This window comes from Diorhabda carinulata, chromosome 3 (genome assembly GCF_026250575.1).
Source record: "Diorhabda carinulata isolate Delta chromosome 3, icDioCari1.1, whole genome shotgun sequence".
Lineage (NCBI taxonomy): Eukaryota > Metazoa > Arthropoda > Insecta > Coleoptera > Chrysomelidae > Diorhabda > Diorhabda carinulata.
Window position 1 is genome coordinate 20,433,370 of NC_079462.1, and position 16,993 is coordinate 20,450,362.

Consider the following 16,993-nt stretch of genomic DNA (forward strand, 5'->3'; position numbering starts at 1 on the left):
GATATTTCAGATTATAGCAAGACGAATCATATACTGATTTAAAAGAAATCAAGACAGGAGTACCCCAGGGTAGTGTACTTGGTACAGTCTTTATCTGTTGTACACTAATGACATTCCTGAACATGAACACCACACAATAGCTACTTTCGCTGTTGACTCGGCAGTTATGGCCTTGAGAGATATCCACGAAGAAGTTGCTAAAAAGTTTCAAACATCTGTTGACCAAATTAGCAACTGAGCCAAGAGATATTAAATTGAATGAAACTAAATCCATTCACATCAACTTCATGAATAAAAAAGATAGTTTCCTATCAGAATGAACAATGTTTATGTTCCTTATGCTAATACAGCAAAATATGTGTATAACTCTCGATGTTAGACTTCACTAGAAAGCTGGAAAGTCCATATAAAAAAAAGTAGGTGAGAAACTTGATATTAAGAATAAAAAGATGTATTGGCTACTAGAACAAAGTTCCAAATTATCCATGTACAACAAACTGCTTCTATACAAGCAAATATTGAGACCTATTTTAAGTTATGGCATACAATCTGGCGTTGTGCCAGTAAGAGTAACTTTGAAATTATTCAATGATTCCAGAATAAGATACTAAGGAATATCATCAATGCACCTTTGTACTACCGAAACATTGACATCCATTGGGATCTTCAAACAACCAAATTTGCTAGTAGTCATGAACATCAGCTGCTTAAATCTTTCGAGTTAGTCCAACAATTATTTAGTGAGAAAGCAGATCATAATGAGGATAGGTATAGTACACTGGTTTTAGTGTTATTAAAACATTAGACTCTAAGGTAATCTTAGTAATTTAGGTTAGAATAATATTGCTCATTGATTTCGTTCTGATCAGATTGTAATATCATAAAACATTCCTCTATAGTGGTGTTTATTAATAAAAAATCAAATAATTAAGTCACTATCATGTTACCATTTCTATTACTATACTATGGGAAACAAAATATTCACCTTGATTAACACATTGACAATAATTACAAAGTTTTTATTTAAAAACTTTAAAAAATTCACAAATCCCATAGGACTCATAATATGAAAAATTTATTTCTATTAAGAGAATGTTTTCAAACACTTATTAAACCTAGTCATAGAAAATAAGTCTTTAACTGTATACAGTTGTAGATAATTATATTTCATTTCCTTATCGACGACCTCTGCCTCTACCTCTTCCTCTAGGACCACCTCTACCACGTCCTCTTCCTCTACCTCTAGCTGCTCCTCGAGCAGACTCCTTCTTCTTAGCTTTTGCCTTAGGAGTATCGTCGATAAGAAGAGTTTCAAGTGGTAAACTATCTGGTAGTATGAAATATCTAATATTATTGCCTCTTATAGTTAATGTGTCTAAATTTACTGCTGGACGATTCTTGGGAGTTAGTTTCACAGCTTTTAAGTGGGTATTCATTGCTACGTCTACACCCGTTATTGTACCGTGGATTTGGGTGCCATTTTTGAGTTCCATACTCACGGTTTCGTGACTTAATTTCATCAAAAAACTGAAAGGCAAAAACCGAAATAAGGTTAAGAAAAAAAAATAATTAGAAAAATAAATAGTGGTATTAAAAACGTCATATATTACAACTAATCTGAATACTAACCGTACTAGCTTCATTTTAATTCGGTGTAAGTGGTCTTACAATACTTATATTTTATAAAACGTTACGGCGGCGTTTAAAATGCTCTAAACATAACCTAAAATTTGTCTTCTTTTTACTAATATGATAGTTGACAAGCGTACTACACACAGAACATACCATTTACATTAAAGTAAAATCAAAATATCTTTTGCGGCGATAGTACCTAAAATATTTGGTGGTGCGTCACAAGAATACCTCAAAAGTACTTATAATATCTCATACCGCAATTAATGAGTTATATTCTCATGGTTGCAGTCTGTGTTATTTGAGTTTTTGAATTCTCTCAACGCTCACCTCGTCCCACCTCTTAACAAGGGTCGTCGTGAACGTTAGTCATGACGTAATGAGTGATGTTCTCGCCGCGATCATAACTATGGTAGTCGCTATGCGGAACGCTCAAAAGAATATTTCAGTCGCTGTGAACCATAGATAACCTTTATGCGAAAACGTGAACGCTTAGTGGAATGAATTTTCTGTGGTACTACACTCCTATTCGAAAACTTAAGCTCGGTAATAATCGATATATATTAAACGACTTTTGTTTAACTTCTTGACATATTTGTAACCTCACAGAATCAGGTAGTTTACATTTATTTAAATATTCAGGTTTAATGATTTGAACTACCTCCACGTCATATCTAAAAAATATTGTTTATGAATGACTTCATTACTTACAGCAAGTCAATAAACCCCTGAAAATAAATATGAGTACAGTAAACTATTCAGTAATGGTTGAGGTAACATATATTCTTAATAATGGATAACAAATGAACATCTGACTTTTCTGAAAAATTAAAAAATTCTTTTATTACAGAGAGATTAGGGAAAAATGAAATCTCATATTTGTTCGTTTTTACAAACACAATCAGTTGGTCAAACATATAGTTGACATTTTTTTGCTTAGATTCTTTTATACAAAATGCACAAGTGTTTATTAACATTTCTGATGCTGAGACATTAATTACAATTCCAACATTTTTTTTCACTCGAGTATGTATTGTAACAAGGCCTCTATAGTTTAACTGGTGTTCTTTTTATAGCGAATGGGCCTCAGAAAATGATTATGAGAAACTTCTGGTTTAATTATAAACATTGTACTTTGAAATACCTTTTTGTGGAGGTACTTGTTCTAGGTGTTACTGATAGAAGCCAAACTGTTGGTGTTTTCTATGCAAGAGCTCTTCATAGCTTACATCTATATATATATATATATATATATATATATATATATATATATATATATATATATATATATATATATATATATATATATATATATATATATATATATATATATATATATATATATATATATATATATATATATATATATATATATATATATATATCCTTAATATGATAGGATATCAAATGCATACATTTTCCAATTAGTATTATTATTCGCAATATTTTTGTCGGTTTTAATTTTTTTTTTATTGAAAATAAATCGTTTTTTTTTTAGATAAATAAAACAGAAGAAGCTATCAAAACAACATATGAAAGGATTCATGCTTTGGAACAAAAACTGCGAGTTGGTTTTTTAGAAGAAAATAAGAAAAACCAAATTGAACAAGAATTAGTAGAAGTACGTAAATTACTTCAGACTCACGAGGAACAGTTGGCTCATTTGCGAACACATAATAGAAAAACATTTATTTTAGCAGTATCTTTAATATTTATTATTTTTGCTGTGTATATGCTATACATTCTCATTTGGAATCCAATCAATTAATTACATGTTTAGGTGATGAACTTCAATTTATCAATAACAGTATAAGCCCATGGACTTTATTAAATTAGATTTTCCTTTATGTAATTTGTACTTTTTCATATTAACATTTTTCTATAGTTTATATAATAAATAAACAGTTCTAAAAAAGTCAAACTATTTATTTATATAATTGTAATCAATAAAAAAACGATCTCCTATAAAAATATATTTATTTACATTATTTATAAAAATAGCGACTTAATTAGAATTCATATCAATGCTGATGGATCATCTTAGAATTATAATTCTTCACCAGAATATTCTTCATCAACATACTGTTTGTTGTGATATACCCATCTACGAACACTTCGATCCCACTAAAAACAAAAAACAACCCCTTCACCTGTTGGTTATAATAATCTAAAATTTCAGATAAGAATTATAAATAGTTTTACAGGCAAATGAAAAATTTTAATGGTTACAACAATGTTATTTGTTCCTAATAAAATTTCACATCTTTCACAAAATACTGTAAAATGATCATTTTATTAGTAATATGAACAATAAAAGTTATACACCCTCCTCGAGTGCGCCTAGGACTGTTCATTTTTATATGCTTTATCCAAGGCGGAAGCAATCGTCCCGAGGAATAAATGGTACCTCAGCGACGATAATCAGGTGTCGCGAATAATGACTGCAGGAAACTCTTCCCCCCAAGAGCAAACAGATACCAAGGAACTCACTATCACCATAACATCGTTTCTACCGATGTCAAAGCTTTGACTGGTGCTTTTAACAAGGCCCAGCTCAAATGCGGCAACATCAGTAGTGTGAAGAAAATAAAAGGAGAAGGAAGGCTATGGCTACAGAGAAAGGTCAACGTTTAACGGCCTCGGATAATAAGGTTGCCTCAACCTCCAACCCTCCTCCACCCAGTGCTTTCAACCGTGAGTTTGAGGTAAAGTCTTTTAAGAAACCAAAAACCCCTGGTTATACAACGAGTTTGCTCCAAACGCCGCAAAACTACATTCGCAGTAGGACCCGGTGCTAGCTACAGGAAATCGGAAGGACTATTGAATCTGAAACTGGCCATTAGTCGAGCGGGATAACCTGATGGAAGAACAGCTGGATTTCATTGACTTGGTGACGCTCATCATGTGGTCTCTTTCTGACAGTGGAACCAAGCCACCGCATTTTCTCTCTCTTCGGCTGATTAGGAATCAAATCCTAATTCGACAAAAGGTTTAAGTAAAAGCGCTCGATTGCATTTTGTTGTTTAGCCTTTTTAAAAATAATGAAATAAAAGTAGTGATTGTAAATATCCAATTCATTTTTTGTATAGAACAGGATTCGATTAATTATAACGACTATATTATTCCATGTCGCTGTCATAGAACAGGATTCGATTAATTATAACGACTATATTATTCCATGTCGCTGTCACACCTACTTGATACATCCACTTACAGCAGTACTGACAACTTACATAAAAAAGGTGAATGCCAACCTAATTTTAGATTTATAACAACACATTTTCAAAGGGCCTCGGTTTTTGGTAAGTGAAGTTGGGCACGACGGCCTCTCAGAAGGCTTAACGGCCCTCAGCCAACCGCTATTCTACTATGAACCTCAAAACAAATGATTTTTGATCGAAATAAGTCTCAAAATTGTATATTTTTAAGGTATACTATCACAAAAACAATGGTATTTTGATAACTACATGTAAATTTGGAAATTGTTGAGAGGGATAAAAGAATAAAATATTAAAAATTTATATTTCCAAGTAAATTGTTGATTAGAATATTACACAAAATTTTTTGACCTCCATTCAATATTGTTCATAGCAAGCAACTATGTTGTAAAACGTTTCAAATATTTTTGATGATATGGTAATAAGTGTAGTACAATAATTACTTATGTACTTAAGGTCCTAAGGTCCCTAAGACCTTATAAACTTTTTTTTACTTCAGGTGCTATTAAAATAGTTCACTCCTTACCGATGAACTTAATATTTCATTCCGAACAGGATGCCAGTCTACATCTCGAACACAACTTTGATGTCCTCCTAACGCTTTCACCAGTTTACCAGTAAGAGCATCATAAACTAAAAAAAAATATACAGAAAATCAATTTTTTATAGTGTCCAGGACCCTCTGACAAAATGCAAACCACAGATACTAGATGTATTTGTATGTCCAAATAATTTAATTTACCTTTATTCTTTATAATGGGTGTAGTTCATTTCGAAAATGATGCTGTTTGGTAATTTTTTAAGCATATCTCAAAAAACATTTACTTATAAACTTCAGTCTTAATATACTTCATAAAACCTACAGAGATAAATTTGGCTTTGATTAATTTTTCTTGAGAATGGTGCATTTTGTTGAGTTTATTTAGATTAGACCTTAAAATCTCATTACGTTATGGGTTTCAGTTCGATTAACTGCGTTATTTTGTGTTCTTAGATCTAAGCAACCTAGGCGTAATCCTAGAAGTGCCACTTTCGCCCACATGTGTTTTATGATAGCTTCAAACGCTAAGTTGGAGTGCGTCCACCTCTAAAATGGGTTCGAGTGAAAGGTACCGAATGACTAGAAGGTGCAGAGGATTGGAAGACGTAGAAAGATCGTAATATGAACGAGCTGGAGTGGTATGATGCGGTCGGAATCTTTGGAGATACCAGGAAGAAGCCTGATTTTTCATCTGAAGCACCAAGTAAGGCTGAGAAACCAAAACTCGAAGCGCACAACAAGTCTGCAGCTCAACCTAAAAGAATAATTTCGATCTTTAACAGCGAATTGCAGGTAGCTTGTCAGCTAAGGAAGCATGGAACATTCTGGTTGAGCAGTTTGAAAATAAAGCTGAAGATCGGTTGTTTTGTCAGTGCCTTGATTTTTTCTAGCTAATGTGACCGATTATCGTGTTGCTCTGGTCTCGATTGGCAATTACGTCAACATGGCTACCACAAATGACTAGTTGAGCTACACGCCATATTATATCAAATTTAAACTGGTTCGCTAATTATAAGCCTTTTCTAGTAACTACAAACGCTATTGTCAAAGCGGTGGGAAAGGAGTTAATCAAAACTCTTGACAGTGGAACAATTGAAGTGGCCAACAATGACATTCACGCTAGTCATATCTCGAAACCTCGTCTATGTCCTTACTTCTCACGATTGAAATCCGAATTTGTTTGAATGAACTGACACTGAATGTCGGTTCAGTACCAGGGAAAAGACGATCTTAGAGGTGTCCGTGATACGGGCGGAACCCTTTATCATGCCTTATTTCACACTGTACAACCGGCAGAAATCTGTGCTCTATTAGGAGCGCTGGGGTCACATGAACAGCGCCACTTCCGATCAAAACTTGATTCTAAACTGGGTGTTAATCAAGGTGCCTGCTGACCACGAAAAATGCGAACCATGCCAATTTGGTAAGGCAAATCGGTTACCGTTTGGAACACGAATGAAAGTCTCCGCCCCAGGTGAGATATGTCATTGCTACTAAATCGTAATCAAAGACCAAACAAGAGCAGTTTTCAGTTTATATGGAAAATAAATAGATTGCAAATTTACTAATTTACTACCCATTTCCCCTACGACTTTGAAACGTTTGTAATAAAAAAGAAATGCGGGTTCATAGTTAACACTTTTTCTTGCAGGTTTATATAATGCAATAAGTTTTAAATTTATAGGATTTTTTTGAGATATGCTTGAAAAAAGTGACTTATCAGTATTCAAATAACTCTCTTAGGAGAGTTTTGCATAAAAGTAACTTGAGTTACAGGAATATGAAATTGCATGTATTATTTGTAGTTTGTGTTTGGTAAGACACCCTGTGTACACTAACTATAAAAAATTAGCTAACAAAAGATAACAGGTAATTTTTTAAGAATGCAGGGATATTTCCTGTTCTATTATGCTGTAGTGAACCCATTATGTGCATACGAGGATCGTCTAAAAAATTTTAGACCTAAACATAAAGATAAAGGAGCTTTGCATTCAAATTGGTGAATTTCAGTACAGTCATTATTTGATAATAACTTATGTTAGTCATTGTAAGGGTTCATCGAATGGTATTGGACACAAATTGATTAAATTTAGAGATATAGCAGAAACCAAATCAGTAATTACAGTTTGATCAGGATCCATATTTCCCACATTTTGCTACTAGTAACTTTCTCCTATTTCGTAACCCAAAAGTTTGGCTTAAAAAAAAGAGATTATCACCAACTGAGAAAGTGATAGCAAATGGGTGCGTCTATTTTGCAGAAACCGACGGTTACTGTTATTTAGAAGAGTTAAAAAAGTTGAAACATCGCTGAAAAAATGTATTTTAACAAATAGGATATAGATATTATTAGATTTTATCAAAAATACTACAACTATCCAAATTTTTGTTATCTTATGGAATAATTATGTTTATATGTAAACTAGATGATCAATATAACATTTGTTATACAAATGGTTCACTTACTAACTACTCTGCCCATACCACATCCTGTATAGATATACCTTTGTCCAGTGGATCCTAAAGGCGAAAATCTGCATCTCATTAAAGTCTTAGTTACAACATGTCCTTTAAATGTCATAACAGATGTATCTCCATCTATTAAACCCATAGAACCCACTAGAATAAAAATAAAACGTAGACAAATACACATTTTAATTTATAAAATAATTGAAAAAATAATATACCAACATCTTCTTGGAACAGATTCCCATCTGTAATCCCAATTTTGCTGTGCTACTACTTTTCGTGCTCGCTTAATTGTTCCTTTATCAGAAAATACTCTTATATCCCAAAGTTTTATACTTTGATCTTTACTATTGGATATTAGATGCCGACCATCTCCTTTTGAATCTGAAATACAAATAAAATAATTCATAGTGTGTTGTTCAATATAATTGCTTAATCACTAATTCAGATGTAGTAAGATGGGTATGGAGGAGAAGGCACACGTTGACATAATGGTGGAGAATTGGCTAGAGAAAAAAGCATTCAACCACCAGAATATCAGCAGCCAAACCTCCAAAGAGGTGGACGAATCTTGGACATCGACATCCCAAGATAAGGACTGAAGAAATTGGAGATTACAGGGCAGGCTTGGAACTATTTTTTTTAAATATATACTCTTTTATATAATTTTTCTGTAAGGAAAACAATGGAGGTACGTGAATCAAGGAAAAACAAAGGGGAAAGCCAAAAGCCAAAATGGATTGACCGAATAAAGAATAAAAAAGGAAAACTTTGAAAGAAATTATGGTACTTAACAGGGTTGGGAAAATGTGAAAAACACGAGTCCCAATCTGGCATCTGAAAAATCATGAGGATAAGAGAAGAACAAGAAAAAGTATAATTTTTCATTGTCTGATTCTCTATTAACTTATATGGTGACATGAGAAAGAAGCGCCTTAATAAAGTAAGTGTTTAACAAATAGTCGTTTCGCTATTAACTGTGGTAATGGTAATTATTATTCTATTTGTTTAGATTCTTTAAATAATTTTAGTTTTTGTATTTTTGTACAAAAAAAAGGTCATACAAAAAAAATTATTTAAAAGAACACATTGATGGAAAGAGAGTGAAAGGAGCAACGAAGAAGTAATAACAAATATAGAAGAATTACCTATATACAAAACTCAAAAAGAGTAAAATGAAAACAAAAAAAACAAAGATTGGAAGTCCAGAAAAGAATCAAAGAAAAAAATCATGGACTGAGTTTGAAGAAACAATGAAGAATTCCTGTGAGAAAAATTTGAGTACTGTGAAATAAAAAGAAAAATAAAGAGACAACAACAAAAGACAACATTACAAAATATAAAAGACAAAGATGGATAAATTAAAATTGAAGAAGATGAAATCATGGAAAGATGGAAACAATATTTTAAACAATTGTTGAAGGAGAAGAAATAACAACTGAATGAGAAAGTAAACAGGAAACAATACTTGTTAACTCAAAGGGATGAAAAAAACCAGACAACATATAACAGAAGAAAAACAAATGTGATGAAAAAAATAAAAGCAGGAACATACTGCATAACAGTTACAGTTAATTTGCTGAAAGCAGGAAGTTACTTTCTTATAGACTACCTAAGCACTATAATGAGTGGAATACCGAGAACAGGGTTGGTACCAGAAAACTAATTACACTACTAAGAAAAGTTGATCAAACTGTATACAGGGTTGATGAAGAAATAAGACCGAGAAGAGTAATTGAACAAACATTAGAAGACGCTCAATATGGCGTCAGACCAAATAGAGGGGTGATAGAAGCAAACTTAATAACAAGACAAGTATCAGAAAAAACTATGAGAGCATCTTTGTTTCATAGATCTAGAGAAGGTTTTCGATAAAATATACAGGAACGACATATCCTAAAAAATAGAGAAGAAAACAATGATAAACGAATTCAAAGGACTTTATAAGAATATGAATGCTATAAGGACAAGGCACGAAACGTCAAAACCAGGATACATATACTAAAGAAGCGCAGCTAAGATATTACAAGAATGGGAGAAAACAAAATGGTTAGTAGTGTCTGAAAAAGTAAGAACAGCAAAAAAGAAACAAAACACTAAGAAAAACATGGAATGAGGAAATTATGGGATGAAACGGAAAGTAATGGATAGAAAAGACACTTGCAAAGGCAGAAAGCATTACGATTAAGTGAGTAATATCAATATACACATCTTATTCTGCAGTATCCAGTTATTGAGATTAAAAACGAAAATTATCACGTGACAATAATAAGCTTATCTTAATACAGAGGGTTGTACACTCATAAAAAACTAGTTAGAGTGGAAAAATAAAAAAAGTGAGGTTTACATATATTTCCAAAGATTCGCAAATGTTAGATGAAATACTGTGTAATATACTTTACCTATGAATGTGATGCCGTTTGTGTGACCAGCTAAAATTCCGACTGGCTTAGGACCGATTTCCCTCAATGTTCTTCTATCCCAAACTTTTACTTGACCATCGTCTCCACCACTGTAAATTATCTGTGACGAATCGTCTGCAAACATTACACAATTGACATCGATATCATATTCATGTGCTGGTATCTAAAATTATATTGAAATGTGATCAATCATTATTTGATTTTAAAGAAATTCTTACTCTAAAAATTCTCTTATGCCTTTCTAAATCATATATGTACAAAAAACCATCATTAGCTCCACCCACAAGTTCTTTACCATCCGAAGAAAATTTTACTGAGAAGATACAAAATCTACGACTATTATTGATGCTCAATGTTTCTTGATTATCTTCAGTATCGTACACTGGACAAAGATGTACTGGAAACAAAAAATAAAATTTTCAAAATATGTCAACAAAACTATCGACTAAAATATATAATAATACTTTCTAGTACACAATAATGGTCCCTTAGTGCGGACCTGTATATCGAACTATGGTATTACTCATCATGTATTTGATATTTGAATTATATAATTGTTTGGTTTAGTGTATTTTGATTTGAATTTTACTATCAAATAAAAATATATAAATATACTTCTTCCTAGTAACAAATATAGTTTTTTATATCTGAGTTTCAATTCCTCTGTTTTCTTTTTGATATAATCCTGCCACTTTATTTTCATATTCAGATGTAGTCGTAGATAATTGACCTTTTTCTTATATGCGATATTCTTATCGCTTAGTGTAACTGAGAGATAGTTTATTTCCTTATAGGTAAAGTTGATATGGGCAGATTTTTCCTCATTGATTTTAATACGACATTTTGTCCAACATCTATTTTGTTTATTGAATCTTGAGGATTCTTGACCATCTCTCCAATTGATTTTCCAATAGTGTCGTTTGCAAATGTAGCGTATTTAACATTTTCCGTAACAGTCACATTCATTGTTTGTTTTTTCAGTGTAATTTGAATTTTTGAACAATTATTTAGAAAATTCTCATCAATTTTGAAGTTTTATTGAAATATTTTAATCATTTTTCTATTTTTTTTTAAATCTGTGAGAAATTGTTGGTATTTTTTTACGAGGGAGAGTCAATAAGTTTTCGTTTTTTTTCTAATTAAAACAGTTAGCTGTGTGGATTCAAAATTAGGAATAACTAAGTGAAAAAGTCAATTTCTTGGCCTCATTTTGATTTTTTTGTAGAAAAAAACATCGCTTAAACCAAGATTGAGCTTTATATATTACTGTTAATGTCACAATAGGTACAATATTGATCCCAAACATTAGTCAGAGCTCTGTATATTAGTTTTCTTTTTTTACTACGAAAGTATGGTCTTTCAGATAGCAGTCTATTAGCTGAACATAATGAGCAAGTAAATATTTTCTGATTTTTAGTGACAAACCCTTATGTCACACTTTATCAGATGGTTTTGCAATTTCTAAAAAAACTTGTTATATGAAATACTTGAACTTATGTGGAGTACATTTTGTGGATACCCAACTGGTGGGATAAAATAGCTTCGATTCGATCAAATATTATTTGCATTCTTATTAATAGTATTTTTTTAAATAATTTTCAATTAATTGGTAATAATGATATCGGTCTGTAGGATTTTACTTTATACATTGGTTTTCCTCATTTGACTATCATAATCACTTCAGCTGTTTTCCTTGTTATTTGTACATATTGGAGCCCATATTGTCACTAAAAATTCCACCATTATTTTCTATGTCAGTAATTTGGAAAATATTTGCCTCTTGTTGTTCATCACGTGCCTACGATCCATTTTCATTCGAATTGGTGGGATCTGTTGAATTGATTTAATCCTCTCCTATATTTCCACAGTGGATAGTGAGTGGTTAGTGCGCAGTCTCTGAGGACGATAACTTAGTTGTCGAAATGTGCGTCACAGCAAAATTGTGAGTGTTGGAAGTGGTAGATTAAATCCGTTAGTCCACTTGAATAATGGTTTAGATGTTCTTTTTTTATTTTATTTTTTTTTACTTGTTGGGTGAGATTATTTAGTATGTTCTTATTCTCCTGTCATGTTTTTCTGGCTTTCCTTTTCCTTTGAACAAGTTTTCCGATTTTTTTAGTGTAAATGTCATCTTTTGTTTTCTGTGTAATTTGTTTTGTATTGTTCCATGCTGCATACATTGTTTAAAACTTTCTCAGTCAGTCCAGTTATTAGTTAAAGTTTGTTTACATTCTCTTAATATAATGTATTCGACAATTGTTAGTAATATAGGAAAATGGTCTGAGTTTGGGCCTTCAGCATCGTCAATTTTTATAAAATTCATAGCTACTTTTCTTGAGACCTAAAAATCTGGAATTTTATATCAAGAATGGGCCAGAATCTGGGTTTTCCAGTTGAACGGCATTTTCCATTTATAGCTTCTATACCAGCATATAGTTCTTTACCTTTTGTATTGATTAGCCTAGAACACCAATTAATATTTTTTTAATCGTTTAAATCTGCTCCAATGATAAATGTTTCTCCGAGTGTTTTAAAGAAATGGATGTACTTTTCTTTTCTTTAGATTTATCATTACATTAATTTATTTGTGTTGATACTTATATTTGCAGTTTGTATTGCTTCAGTCTCTAAATTTTGCCTTTTGTAGTGTGTTATAGTGTTTTTATAAAATATATTGAATCAAAAGTTATAATATCAAATAGTTATTTATGTAACAAGTGTGTAGTATAGTAACCTTTATTGTGAATATTGTCGAAAAAAGGCCTTTGCACACGGATTGCATACAATATTTTTTCTACTAGCGAAAATTTCTTCAAAATACAGAAGTTTAAAGGTAATTTTCCTCATAAAATATATTATATATTTATAATTATTTTAAATATTTTAATCAAGATTAGAATAAATCAAGAGACAAATTTGTGTTATTAAATTAGTCAACTCTTCTTATTGACATGTATAAATGCCACCTAAGAATAATTATGACTACATAAGTCTAAAAATAAAAAATGGCATAGCGCGACTTGAACCTGGAATCTCCCCCATCTAAGCCTCGTATTCTAGCCACTATACTACGGTCACCTTAATAATACATTTTTTACGCACTACTGCTTAAAGTTTATTTTTTTGTACTCGAAAGTGTGTCTAAGCTACATACTTTACTACAAGGTAGTAGAAAAAATATTTTTCTGTTGCTTAAATCTAATTATAGATATAGATAAATTAAAAACAGTGTTTCATATTGCTTATTTTTGAGGGGAAAAATACCCTCTTATTTTGTATAAAAACAGTTTTGCAGACTTTATCAGAGAAACAAAATTGTAGATTTTTGAATCTATAAAAAAAATAACTTACATGATGATGACCATGTAGAATAAACAAAATGTTCACCGTTGGGACTAAAAGCAACATCTAGTATGCTCCAACCAACATCTCTGGCACAAATAAAATGTTGAAACTTGTATGAACTCTTTTCTGAATTATATATTCGGATAGTTCTATCTGAAAAATGAAACAGGGTAATGTCTACTACTACAATGTAATCAGAATATGATTATATATTATTAGTTATAAAAATTACCACAAAACAGCTTGAAATTGAAATGAATTAGTGAAGAAGTCTGAACTCCCAAAAGTTTATTTGAATTTTTTAGTGGTTTTTAGTTATTACCTTGTGCTGCTGTAATAAAACGATTCCCATCCTTTGAAAATACCCCACAAAATATTTTGTCTGTTGAATGATCCAATATGAAGTTTGTATTTGGTAAATATAAATTGGAAATTTGACATTTTCTTCTAGGGCAAAAACCATTTCTATTATAAACACCACTCTGAAAAATATTTCTTCTAAATTTATTATTAAAATATCAATAAGCAACGTGTAATAAATAATTGTTTTAATAAAATAGGGAAATACATATCCTCAATTTTATATATACAAGAGACATACAAGAAATAAATAATTGTTGCATATTTACTGTACCTACCGCTCTATCAATCATCATTTGGACAACATTATCTTTCTTCAATTTTTTAAATCTAGCTTCTTCTGCACCTGAAGTCTGCTTAGTCATTAAGGAAAACTGACTAGCCTAAATATTAAAGAAAAATTTCAAGATATCTTTATAAGTTTATATAGAATCACTAAATCGAATTCAAAGACATTACGAAGACAGTAAATGGCAAATCATTACACATATCAAATTTTCTCACTTAGTTGGATTATTGCAACTTTGTCAGTTTTATCTATATCTATGAGAAAATATTTTTGGAAGTTCCTTTAAAAAATAGTGTTCGATAAATTAACAGTTTTATATTAAATAAATAAAAATATGCTTTCAATGAAGTTATATTTCAAAGTCTACAACATAAGACAAAATAATTGAATAATGATATAAAATATTTGTTGATATGACAACACTACAATCTTATTTTAAGAACTTATTATTTTTGTCAATATTTGAGAAAAATGTAATAAAATGGGAAAACATGGATTATGATGTATTGCTGGTATCAGATGTATTAAATTAACATAAAGCTATAATAAATAAAGAAGAAAAAACTTTCAAGATAGTAAAAGCTATAGCAAATTTTAATTATTAGTTAAATTAATTAATTATATTGCAAATGAAAGGAGATTAAAGAAAAAGTAGAAGGAGAAAATTTTCAGGAAGACATAAATTTGATATAAATTAATCAAGATACATTATTTTAATTGAAATGATATTGATATGTTTTGTAATAAGGAGTACAAATGGGATATGAGAAAGTTGATGGAAAAGTGTAAAGGATTTTTACTCAGGATGTAATTACAAAAAAGTAAATAATTTAATCTAGTTTTATCTTTTTGCCTCAAGGGTTTTAGGTTACATTACATTGATTTCAAGGCAAGTTCACATAAAAAGTATAAATACGAAAATAAATCATTTATTAGTAATTTTCTTATTAGTAAACATTTATCTACTTGAAAATTTTAGTTTTTCATTACTTCCTAAATTCATTTTTCTAGGTAATTTTGTATTCTAATAGAGGAGTTGAAGCTTATACTAGGTAAATATCTTTAATTGAATTTCTCTAGGATTTCTCCACTGTTAAGTTTTTCCGAATTAATTAGTTAATTCAGAAAAATTATAAATGAAACTATTTTTTTTATTCACATCTCTGTTATCATTACCTTGCCCAAATTTCATGATATCATTAAAAAATATAGTTCATATTTTACACCACTCTCTCTGAAAATATTAATTCTCAAACTATATGCCCAACTTGATCATATAAATACCAGGAATCTAAACAGATCTGGTTTTCTTTCCTTCTCTTGAACAATTTACAACAACAATAGTCCACTATTATATGGGATTTATGATATATTTTGTCTCTATGTTTTAATGTCTTAGACCATATTCAAGAGATTGATTTATTAACCAAATCCTTGGGAGTTTCCATCAATTAGATTATTTCCGAATGATTACTGTGTTAAGATGACTATTGAATTGTGATCAAATAATTATATTTTCATAAATAAGGCATTTAATTATTTGGTTCTAAATAAAATGTGAATTGTAATTATATTACTTACATTTAAGGTTTTGGTAGTAATTTCACATCTACCTCCTCGACGATGAGGTCCTTCAAAATGATCATCTTCATTATTTTGGTCTACATAGCCTAAATCGTGTCTCCAACTGGAACAAAAATATTGCTGCAAATTTATGAATAAATTGGTTATCTCGGCTATGAGTTCACATGATTCAGATAAAATGGTATCATAAAACAAGACTACTAATCTAGAAGCAACTCGATTTATTTGTATGTGTATATACTTTCATTTTCTTGAAAAATCAAGGATTATTATTACAAATTTTACAGAAGTGTTTACCAATGCAAATTGCACAATGTGGTTTAATGTTAATGTCAATTTAATTGTCTAATATAAATGCCTAAATGTCAACTGTGTTACGTTCACATTGACAACTATTTTTCAAACTTTTATTTTTTTTAATCAAGTAACTTACATTTTATTATTGTTATATCAAACAGAAGCCTAAATGTCAATTGTGTTAACTTCACATTGACAATTATACTTTGAATATTCATTTATTTTATCAAGTAAATCATATTTTATAAGTTCAACAATATGAAATCTCTTTGACAGTAAACAAGATAAATGAATGTTTACATAAAATAAGTTAGAATAAAAATAGTGCCATAAATAAAAAGTTTATATCCATACGTGTTTAGTAGACCTCGCATTACGTCGCTTAAACCTGATGGCTCGTTATCTTCGTCATCCGAATCCGAATAATAAGCAAGGATTTGTCCCGTACTTTCGTCGCACATTCTCCGTATATCCTATTTGTTTATTGTGTGTAATTCACAATATCACTATTAATTTATTTAAACTGCGCATTCCATTAAAAATGTTCTTATCGAACAGTATTTACATAAATCTAATTAACTTAAAACTTATTTAAATAAAACTTATTTACGTATTATTTTTTATTATTTAACTCAAGTCAAGGTTCATATTTGATACAGCTGTTACTGACATGTTGACTCCAATATCTTCTTTTTTAAACTGGGTAATTTTAGAAGTATAAATTACGGAGCTTAGTGTTTAATACATCTTATTTACAAAAGATATTCTTTATTATATTTTAAAATATTTACCATTATTTGATTTAAATTAATAAATAATAGCGTACATATCTTTT

At 30.4% G+C, this 16,993-nt stretch overlaps 3 protein-coding genes across 4 annotated transcripts; 1 reads left to right on the forward strand and 2 right to left on the reverse strand.

The window, feature by feature from the left end:
• Positions 1-854: 854 nt before the first annotated feature.
• LOC130891701 (probable small nuclear ribonucleoprotein Sm D1) lies at positions 855-1,882 on the reverse strand. Of its 2 annotated transcripts, XM_057796593.1 has the most exons (3): positions 1,786-1,802; positions 1,630-1,723; positions 855-1,527 (listed from the first exon to the last, which is right to left on the reverse strand). In XM_057796593.1, the coding sequence occupies exons 2-3, from the start codon at positions 1,641-1,643 to the stop codon at positions 1,176-1,178; spliced, it is 366 nt and encodes a 121-aa protein (XP_057652576.1). In that variant the 5' UTR covers positions 1,644-1,723; positions 1,786-1,802; the 3' UTR covers positions 855-1,175. The 2 variants fall into 2 exon arrangements, with proteins under 2 accessions (XP_057652576.1, XP_057652575.1); XM_057796592.1 differs by having other exon boundaries at positions 1,630-1,882.
• A 354-nt stretch (positions 1,883-2,236) lies between these two features.
• LOC130891462 (uncharacterized) lies at positions 2,237-3,562 on the forward strand. Its single transcript, XM_057796226.1, has 2 exons — positions 2,237-2,405; positions 3,131-3,562. The coding sequence occupies exons 1-2, from the start codon at positions 2,373-2,375 to the stop codon at positions 3,398-3,400; spliced, it is 303 nt and encodes a 100-aa protein (XP_057652209.1). The 5' UTR covers positions 2,237-2,372; the 3' UTR covers positions 3,401-3,562.
• Positions 3,563-3,588: 26 nt separating this feature from the next.
• Positions 3,589-16,842, reverse strand: LOC130891461 (DDB1- and CUL4-associated factor 11). The gene is made up of 11 exons (XM_057796225.1): positions 16,513-16,842; positions 15,859-15,964; positions 14,267-14,371; positions 13,951-14,110; positions 13,635-13,781; positions 10,502-10,680; positions 10,263-10,446; positions 8,083-8,244; positions 7,858-8,010; positions 5,377-5,483; positions 3,589-3,756 (listed from the first exon to the last, which is right to left on the reverse strand). The coding sequence occupies exons 1-11, from the start codon at positions 16,617-16,619 to the stop codon at positions 3,679-3,681; spliced, it is 1,488 nt and encodes a 495-aa protein (XP_057652208.1). The 5' UTR covers positions 16,620-16,842; the 3' UTR covers positions 3,589-3,678.
• Positions 16,843-16,993: the final 151 nt, after the last annotated feature.

What these genes read in the sequence shown, in the direction of transcription:
- LOC130891462 (XM_057796226.1), top strand. Translation starts at nt 2,373, where the DNA reads ATGAGTACAGTAAACTATTCAGTAATGGTTGAG. An exon ending in ACTATTCAGTAATGGTTGAG is followed by an intron (nt 2,406 to 3,130) that starts GTAACATATATT and finishes TTTTTTTTTTAG; the next exon opens with ATAAATAAAACAGAAGAAGC.
- LOC130891461 (XM_057796225.1), bottom strand. Translation starts at nt 16,619, where the DNA reads ATGTGCGACGAAAGTACGGGACAAATCCTTGCTTATTATTCGGATTCG. An exon ending in ATGCGAGGTCTACTAAACAC is followed by an intron (nt 15,965 to 16,512) that starts GTATGGATATAA and finishes TTTTTGTTCCAG; the next exon opens with TTGGAGACACGATTTAGGCT. An exon ending in TTTTATTACAGCAGCACAAG is followed by an intron (nt 13,782 to 13,950) that starts GTAATAACTAAA and finishes TTCATTTTTCAG; the next exon opens with ATAGAACTATCCGAATATAT.